The sequence below is a fragment of the Eutrigla gurnardus genome (genome assembly GCF_963514095.1).
Source record: "Eutrigla gurnardus genome assembly, chromosome: 18".
NCBI lineage: Eukaryota > Metazoa > Chordata > Actinopteri > Perciformes > Triglidae > Eutrigla > Eutrigla gurnardus.
Window position 1 is genome coordinate 16,834,252 of NC_139929.1, and position 10,048 is coordinate 16,844,299.

The following is a 10,048-nucleotide window of genomic DNA, read 5'->3' on the forward strand; positions in this document are numbered from 1 at the left end:
AGTGAATGAACCCTTCTGCCTTCATGCTTGAAAAACATATAAAACGTATGCTTATAAAACTGCTACAGTCAGCGATTAATATGGGAATGCAACTTGTTCACCTGAACTGTAACCTCTCGTTCCCTTATATCTCCTTATTTTAGATCTAGCTACATGCAATTATACTTAATTTAAAAGAGAATAGTGTTTACATTTCAAAACATTTCTGCTGCTATGAGTGTGTGTGTGTGTGTGTGTGTGTGTGTGTGTGTGTGTGTGTGTGTGTGTGTGTCAAAATAAATTGGACAACTTGGTTCTGTTCTGTAAAAACTTTATTTTTGTTCAACATTTCACCACATGATTAAATGATCTGCAACAATCTGGAGTATAGCTAAAATCATCATATACAAACATTATGTACAAATATGTTAATTTGAATTAAAAACAATAAATTAAGCATCAGATATAAAAAAATATATACACTAGATCCCGATTTCCCATAAAGTGTAATTTTCACCAGTTTCACAAAAATCCTCATCATTTAAAGTTAAAAATATACAGTTTAGAAAAAGCAATAAATACAATGAGTTGGTAGTGTTTATCTACAGTTATCAGAGGTACCATTCACCAAATATAAAAGACAATATAAATGGAATATTACAGCTTCAGCAGTGCTTACAGTAGGAGTGTTCAAACAATGTATGTTTCTGCAGCAGAAAGAAGCAAATATATGGAACATATTCTGAAAGTGTGTTCACACGAACGCGAAGCGGCAGTAGTTTGACAGCAGCATCACAGTTGTTTATATGTTTCTGTGTGCGTCACTCGCTTAGACGTGCCAGAGAGGAGGCGGGGCTTATCTCCATGTCGACCCCAACCAGGTTAATGACATCATCTATATGTGCTCGATGAATTTCACCAAGCTGGATTCACTGGATCTAGAGAGACGCACATTGGCTGGTTTACCACGATGGTTTTGTGATTTAATAGCAACAACCAGATGAAAAGGATTCTGAAATAACTCCATAATGATGGTGATCAGTAAAAAGTCTGAAGTCATGCTTTGTTAGGTCTGTCTGTAAGACCACAAGCAAAACACGTTGAAAATGCTTGTTTTCTGAATGGAGTCTGGTTGATGGGTGCTAGGCTATGCTAACATTGTAGCTGCTCCATCAACACTCCAAATAAGGTAATCTAGACAGAAATACAGCAGCGACCTTGTTGTTTGGCCCATAGACAGTCTCTGGTTTCTCCACATGGTCTGGTCTGGTCTCTGGACTCATATGAGCTACTATCGTAGACCTCTGGGGGACTGCAGACCTCTACAATATTTTTTTATTTTTTTGTCTCTATTTCTGACTCAGTGACGACAGGTTTAGACATAAAACTAACGTTAGGTTTAGTCAACAAAACCAACGTTAGGTTCAGGAAAAGCATCACCAACGCGTCACTTCACAACAACACAGGACTGGTGGTTGAGATTCTAAGTGCATACAGTTTGGTCTCAACACTTTTTTGAACACTAGTCTGGCAGTTAAACGTATAAAAAGTCCTACTCATTATTTAATACTACTATTAATGTGTCCACCATGAAAAAGGATCCTGATTAACATTGACATTGTTTTAGTGCTGAGAGACAATTTGTGTCCCTGAACTTGTATTTGGTGACCATTCCGCGACCTGCCGAGACATCAGCCTGTTGTACTACACCTGTGTGTGTATGTGTGAGACTATAAATCCTGGAGTGGTTCTCCTTCTTTTCCTTTTTTCAGAGCGTTCTTCCTGCGCTTATAGCAGACCACTGTTACAGCAATGATGAGGCCGATCAGCAGCAGGATGAGGAAGATGGCAGCAGCAATCACACCCACTGAATACACTGAGGAAGACAAAACGAGGAGACATTACATTAAAGAGCTTTTAACTTCACAGTCAAATATGCTGGAGAATGAAATACACTCTAAAGGTTGAACACACTGCAGCTAAATATGTACTTTGTTCTCAGCTGTCATCCCCAAACCCACTGGATCTTACTTACTCTAACAGATCACACAGATCACACATATATAGTTTCATTTTTTGAAAAACTAATGAAAAATATTTTCCTAAAACAGCTGCACACGGTAAACTGTAGGAATTTGTTGGGGACTATTTTCAGCGGCGGATTAATTCACCTTTGGTGGGATTGGGTCAAAATAATCAGTGTTTATGTAATGAGGAGTAGTAACAGTGTCACCACGTGCTGTCGGCGAGTGTGGTGATTAATGTGGCAGGTCTGTCGGTCATGTGCTTGAGGCACTACTGCTATTACTGGGTTTTACCGCTAGATGGCGGTCTAAGACCACGCGGTCACAGGTACGTTTTTCCTTCCTTGAAGAGAATGAAGGAGGTTGTTTACTCCTAATGAGGCAGTTTGCTTTACATTTATACAAAGTCCCTTCTGTCAAGCCCTATCACACTTCATTTGACCTGAAATGAATCATTATTAGTATTGTTATTATTATTGTGATCCATACTGTTATGTTGCGATATGACACATTTTTTTTTGCCTTGCAGAAGCACACGTATACCAACAATAAACCTATGACATCAGCTGTGTCATCATTTCCTGGGTGAATGCACATCACCTAAAACCAACCCTAGCTCTGAGCGGTCAATCCCAGCCTACACACACACACACACACACACTCCCACTAGAGGGTGCTGCTGGATTCAGAAACCACAACTCTGAACACCGAGTGCCACAGATGGACGGAGACGGGAATCTTATCTAATCTGCTGCTCCATCAGTGTTTTTACATCCATCGCGTGACCTCAGTCATTTACTTTCAGACAAGGTTGAGCACTACAACATGCTACCCTTTAAAGTGACTATTTGAACTAATAGGTGATGAGAGGATGGGCTCCTTTATTTCCAATGACGTGTAGTATTGTATGATATAACATCAGATCTAGAACCAGCTCAAGACCGGACTGTTAACACTGAGCAGAAATAATAATAACGTAAGTTTTACTCTTTAACTGTGTCGGAAGTCAAAGCATCTGTCTGTCAACTCGCTATTTTCATTTTCAGTTGTGAATGGTAGTACAATGCCAGGATGTTGATGTCTGTCATTTGAGAAAACAGATCTAAGAGCAGACCGCCACCTTTCTGTGACACCAGTCGCTGCAGGAAGTAAATCCACAAACATATTATTTTTGGATCCAGTAGGATCCGTTCTTCACGAAAGAGAAGGATAACATCTACGACCCGCTCTCTTTCATTCTAGTCGACTTTAGCCACCTTTAACGGCCCGTTGTTGTTGAAGAAACTCTGCTGGATGCGTCAGCGGACGTCACACACATTACCCACTCCGTCAAGGGAAGTCTCTGCTCTGTCTGGGCAGCTGTTGTATTTAAGGGTTCCTTGTTGTTGCTTCTCATTAGGGTGTTTTAACCTGTTAGTTTTTCACCATCAAGACCAACACGCTGTCCTTCATCACTTAAAGATCGGAGCTGCTTCTGAGTGATAAAATTACATGGCAGCCAGGTTTTCCTCCCGCTGCCATGGAAAGGAACACACACACACACACACACACACACACACATGCCCTACAGTCACCGCGTGGTGGTCAGCCTTGCCTCTCACCAACCTCTAACGTCTCATCACATTCTCCGTTCTCCACGGGATGACCTCATCACCAAGGTGACCACATCCACCATCTTGCCGTCGAGCCCCCTCCCCCTCCATCGTTCTCATCTATACACACACACACACGCTTTCCTGTGTGATGTCATTAGTGTAGTCACAGAATAAGGGTTTATTGATTGCGGTGTCATGGTGATTTCAGTAAAGTCAAATAAACGGTGTTGTTTTGTTTACTGCTGTGTGAACATTGTCATAACAGCTGGTTGTTGGGTCAGCGCTCGGACTCCATCTTCACTTTTCATCCCAGAGTGAAAGTAGATGATAAAAACATGGCATTCTGAGTGAACTGCCTTGAGACTAGATCAACGGTTCGCTTATTGGTCCCTGGTCCCAGGTTGGATTATTCATTATTATGAATATTTATAATAATATTAATACTCATAATGATCTCGGATAATTAGTAGTAACCAAACATGCTCCCTTCTGAACCCCAATGTTTCTGATGTAGCTTGCTCTTGAATGTCTCAACCAAGTAAAGCCCTGAAATGTCCCTGCAGCCTCTGTAACAATGAGGACAGCTGACCTTCAAAGATGGACTGGTTGTCGCCGTCGGAGCACTGGGCCTGGCTCAGCTCTCCCAGCTGCTTGTCACTGCTGCGACTGGGAATGAAGGCCTGGACGTTGAAGCAGTAGCTCTCCCCGCGGTCCAGATCAGTCAGCTGGATGACGTTGGTCTTAGAGATGAGCACTTTCTGCAGATAACGCAGGAGGAAGGCACATCGTTGCTATCATCATATTCATATTCATAGGAGATTGAGGCTGACGTTTTAATGTCTGCTGATGCTCACCTTGCCGGTGCTCTTATTTTTCCGATAGGTGACTTTATACTGCAACTCATCGGAGAAAACATCCCTGATGTTCAACTGGCGGTTGTCTTTAAACAGGGCGGTGAGTGGGTCAGTCACATACAGGGTGGTGGTCTTTTTGTCTTGGCTTAACTCCAGCTTGAATTCAGGTCTGCCGATGTCAGCTGTGAGGGAGGGACAACAGGATGTCTTCACATGAAGTCAGAAAGCTAAGCCTCTCTGCACCTTATAACAATAACCTTATTTATTTACTGCTTGGGCCTTATTTTCAGTTGTGTCCTTTATTTCTATTACTGTATTGTATCATATTGTACACCTGAACTTTCAAACCCCTAAATGTTGTATTTGTATTTCTGTATTTTTGTATTTGTATCTTGATTTTTTCAACTCTTTATTTTGTTTTCTGTATTTGTATTTGTCCAGCATCTCATGTAAAGCATCTGAGTATCTCAAAAAGCACTATACAGTATAAGTCCAGCTACTTTATCGGCAACAATCTCTAGTTTAAAGTCCTCAATTGTGAATTTTGCTGCACTTCATTATCTGAACATTCTAGTAAATTAAATGTTTTTGCATTTTTAACTTTGATGACATCATCCTGGGCACTCAAGCATTTTTTTATTCGATGAGCAACTTTCTTCTGATGATTTATATAAAGCAGTTGATCAATAATTCAGAACATAGACTGCAGATGTATAGATTATGAACCCAATCATTAGTTGCAGACCTAATACAAACCACTTAAACGTTACTAATAATAATACATGTATTGATTTCATTCTTTACATTCATTCACTCTGTGGTACAGATCTATTTCTATCTAACTTCTGTTTCTGTCTCATAACTGACTTTCATTGGCTGTGAAAGAAGCAACTTAGACATTTTCTGCCGGAATTTTTGATTTTAGGAAATTGCAATTGTGCGGCACAGTGTTTTGGAAATGTTTTTTCATGGAAACAAAAGAACTTACTGTCTTTGTAGGGGCAGAATCGAGGTGACTGCGTGGAGGGGAACTCGATGAGGTCCGAGGTGGCCCCCCGTGGGGGTTCAGACAGGACGTCTGCTGTGTAGTAGGCGTTCAGGTCCGTTAAAGAGCTGGACAGATCACAGACCGCCACGGAGGAGCGGATACAGTGACGGTCCTTCTTTCTGTCGGCGCCAAGCCTGCAACAGTTAGACACGTCACACAGATGCAACGGTTCAAACATCTGCTGAGAATTAAAGCATTTAAGTCTTACAAGAATATGTGATTAAGACGTTAACACGACTGTCAGAATGTAAGAACGAATCACAGAGGAGACACCTTTACATAGAAAACGTAAAGCGTATTAGATATTGGTTTTAATGTTCTGGACTCGTTTCATTTTGTCTTAGTGAATTATTAATGCCTCGGCGTTATCTTTCTGTTTTAAGATCTCTGGCCTAAAATCAACATTCCTGCACAATCTTGTCCTGGATCAGTAATGGATTCTCTGTGCAGCCATGCATCTCTCCCTCAAGGTTACTGCTCAGCATTCAGAGGGGAGTGGACTTCAATCCATAACCTGGATGTCTTTGTGGCGAATACGTTAACGCCACGGATACGCTGGGAATGAAACGTCTTGAAAAGGGACCGGTGGAGGATTTGGATGCAGGTACTTACGTGGAGAACTCCACTGAGTAGGAGTAATCAGCTGATGGTTCGGGCCCCCAGCTCAAAATGGTTTTAAAGTTTGTGGATTTCCACGTGACATTCTGTGCTCTGGGATAGTTGCCTGGGAAAACAGAGAGGTCACGTAAAAAACTATTCCCAATGTGAGATGATGAAAGGTCAAATAAGAAATCATACACAGCTAACAAAACACTGCAGCTCATGTATTTACTTTGCAGATACATGGAATATGTTTTTTTGACCTTTCACCTTATGAACACTAGCCTACACTTTATGTTGAATAAAATCTTAACAACAGACGTATGACATAGGACCATACTAACTACATAAAACCAGAGTAACTACACAGCTTTATAATATATATAATAAAGTCTAACAAAGTCGTGTAAACTTCAGGGAGATCAGTCTGTCCATTTAGGAAGCGAGTGAGTGTGAATCCGTTTCAGCTGCTTTGGTGCCAACAAGTGACAACAGGAGCAATGGAGGCAAAAGCAGTACAAGCCCCTACATGGGAGGTTCTGATGAGGAGGCCACAGACAGTTTCTCTCTTCTTTTCTTCCTGACTGGTTCTTCTCTAGTTCTGGTTCTGCTCGTGTCCTTGTCACAGCTAAGAGCATGAGGCGGTACCTGCAGCCCAATCAGGTTCACAGGTAGTCCAGCTCCTCCAGGATCCACATCCAGATGTGAGGTGGCTTTGCTGTGTCTCCCAGCACAAGAGCATGGAGGAGATACCAGGAGACCAGCCGTTACACGAGGAGAGCTGGACAGGACCGTAGAAGGACCAGGAGGAGCATTGCCAGAGTCCCACAAAATGACCTCCAGCAGGCTGTCAGAAACAGACTCCATGTGGAGACACATGAGGGCCCAGCGTCCTCTAGTGGGACCTGGTCTCACAGCAGGGCAACGTGCAGCTCCATGGGCGTACACCAGGATTGGCGTCCCGTTCTCTTCACAGATGAGAGCAGGTTCAAACTGAGCACATCTGAAATGCGTGAAACATCATCCAGCATCACTGGTTTGGTGGCGGGTCAGTGATGGTCTGGGGAGAGATATGTTTGGAGGATCACACAGACCTCCATGTCGTAGCCGACGGTAACCTGACTGCTCCCCAGAGCGATTGTCAGTATCGGTGCATCCGACGCCACCAAGTACCGCCACGGACTGTCAAGGAGCTCACTGATGCCGTGATCCAGGTCTGGGAGGAGACTACCAGGACACCATTCCACCCCAGATGATGTCGGGAGTTCATACCGACACACGGAGGCCAAACACACTACTGAGTCACATGATGAGCTGCTGTGGTGAAATCCACCGTTGGACAGTGGGATTTTGAATCCAGCCCTCAACGAGTTGATGATTGTGGTTTCCACGATTGTTACGTCATTTTGTTCTCAAAAAACTTGCATCATTTAAGTTTTTCAACTTGAAAAATTTGCTCATCAAGATCTGATGTGTGATTTAAGTGTTCCCTTCAATAGAAACTACATAGGACCATATTCATTACATAACACAACACACCCCGTACTGCAGAAGCAGAAACAACAAACACCCAAATGTTCAGACTCAGCGCTTGGTGCAAACATGCATTCAGGTGACATTCTGGTCTATGTTTGGTAATCAACGTCTAAGCTCCTCGCATGTGACAAATCATAACCCGGACATTAAAAAGTAAGGCAACTGAAAATCATAATGGATAATAGATTTAGTGACCACTTGTTTGATTCTCTTTAAGATATTAACAGGTTGTTACAATGATCTTAAAATTTAAATCGGTATGATTACACAGAGAGAACAAATACATTCTGAAATAATGATAGATAGATAGATAGATAGATAGATAGATAGATAGATAGATAGATAGATAGATAGATAGATAGATAGTTTTTTTGTCATTGTATAGCGAGATACAACAAAACTCCGTTTGGCAGTTTCACTCCAAAGCAGTGATAAAGACTCTAAAAGATGCACATGTACAAATATCAATAAACAATGTAAAATAATAATAATAATAATAATAATAATAAAATACATACAATAATTTATAAAAAAGTTCTAGTATAGGTTGGATAAAGTGAGGTGTGCAATGTAGATGTGGCAGCATGATTTTAGTACTTAAGTGTAACGTAGTCTCTTCTCAGAAATATTTCTTAAAAATCGACAAGAAGTTCCAAGATAACTAAAAAAGCATTCCCACAATGACTTACTTGGAAACTCACACTTTCTACACAACCACAAGTAGCCTACTATAAACAAATAAGAGAAAGTATGTAAATGTATAAAGTACGTGCAGGCAAACATTCATCAATCAAATTAACCTGGTGGTTCTATAGAATGACCTTTAGACCTTAAATGTGCTATAAATGCACGTTTTCTCATTCTCACTGTAATAACTGCACACACCCTGTTCATGCTGTACCGTACGTCTGCGTGGACTCACCTGAGACAGAGTGTGTGGACAGGAAGAAGACGGTCACCAGAGCTGCTGGGAGCGTGATTGTCACCATGTCGGTATATTCCTCCACCTTCCAGAGGATGAAGTCTGCGCTATGTCCGCTCCTCGTACCGTCTACGAATCCTTCCGCCTCGCTTTAGTCGCTCCGACTACCAAACCGCTGCTTATAGGAATCTAAGAGCGCGCGGCATGGCCAAATATGGAGCGTCCGCCTGCAGCGTCACCAGACGAGAACCGCTATTATACATGCAGCTAGAGTGCGCGTGCGCGCCTGTCCCGCTGAGGTCATTGAGCGGCTGCATGGAGGGATTCTACTGGATTACAACACGCACGCACACCAGCCGTGACGTATTACTGGTCCAGAGAACCAGACGATGGTTTTAGCAGAACCAATAAGATGGAACATTTTCTCTACAGAAATCTAGTTATAAGAAACGGGAAGGGATTTTTGGTGGTTTTACAATGACGTCGGCATGCTGCTGGGGTTGCTTTCTTGTGAATTTTTGTGTTGAATGTCTCTTGTGTTGACTTTCTTCTAAAATGTTGGGACCCTGTTGGAAATAAGTGTTTTCACGTTAACATGTTATCCTTCTGATATTTTTGTTTCTTTGTCCTTTAATCCATACATAATAATCAATCAATTGATGTAATACTGGAAGTTGAAATGTTTTCACTTTCATTTCTTACAAATATTATGACAAATACATTATGTCAACATATCCTTTTTGGTGTAGAATTACTTGAATTTGAACACTATTTATGTAATCATAAATAGTGATATCATGTGGTGAGTAGTTCTCACAGGGTCATGTCACAGGGTTTTATACTGCAATAACAGACACCCATGTCTGAACACCTTCTACAATAGAACAGTTACTCATATTCATACTCAGTCATGCTGCAAACTTTTATTAGCTTTAGACAGTAAGTCTGAGATAAAGGTGAAGGTGAGGCTCACGTTTATGAGCCAACAGCTCACTTAAGCCCCAGTGGTTCACAATAACCTTTTTCGGCTACTGTGCACCAGCTGGGGGCAATAATTCAGTTCTAATTCAGTTTAATTACATTTTATTTGTATTGGCCCAAATCACTTATCACTTATTAGTAAGACATCCTCCGTCCCAGGCTGTTACATCCAGTTTTGAGAAGTGCAGCCAAACCTGAAGTGCCTTAAAATGTCATTCTCTCTACTGGCAAGAAGTCTGAAGATTGTATAGAAGTTTATGAGAAATGACCATCTTTGATTATTAATGTACATTAAAGGACCATCCCAGTGTAATTTGGACTTCTCTTCATTAGCAAAGGTTCTTCCTGTCTTCAACACATCTTGTCTTCATCAGTGTCTACAGTTTTCATTTTAGTAACTAGCTACTAGCCATTCATGTTAAAACAGTGTAAAAACACTCGAGAGACTGTTACATTTCTGGGTTTATGTAACTCAACCTTGTGAAAATCACTGTGCACTTTGTTACTCT

At 41.5% G+C, this 10,048-nt stretch overlaps 1 protein-coding gene across 1 annotated transcript; it reads right to left on the reverse strand.

The window, feature by feature from the left end:
• Nucleotides 1-293: 293 nt before the first annotated feature.
• On the reverse strand, nt 294-8,723 carry f3a (coagulation factor III, tissue factor a). The gene is made up of 6 exons (XM_084034198.1): nt 8,559-8,723; nt 6,113-6,224; nt 5,441-5,634; nt 4,453-4,634; nt 4,188-4,356; nt 294-1,855 (listed from the first exon to the last, which is right to left on the reverse strand). The coding sequence occupies exons 1-6, from the start codon at nt 8,623-8,625 to the stop codon at nt 1,710-1,712; spliced, it is 870 nt and encodes a 289-aa protein (XP_083890324.1). The 5' UTR covers nt 8,626-8,723; the 3' UTR covers nt 294-1,709.
• Between the last annotated feature and the right edge of the window lie 1,325 nt (nt 8,724-10,048).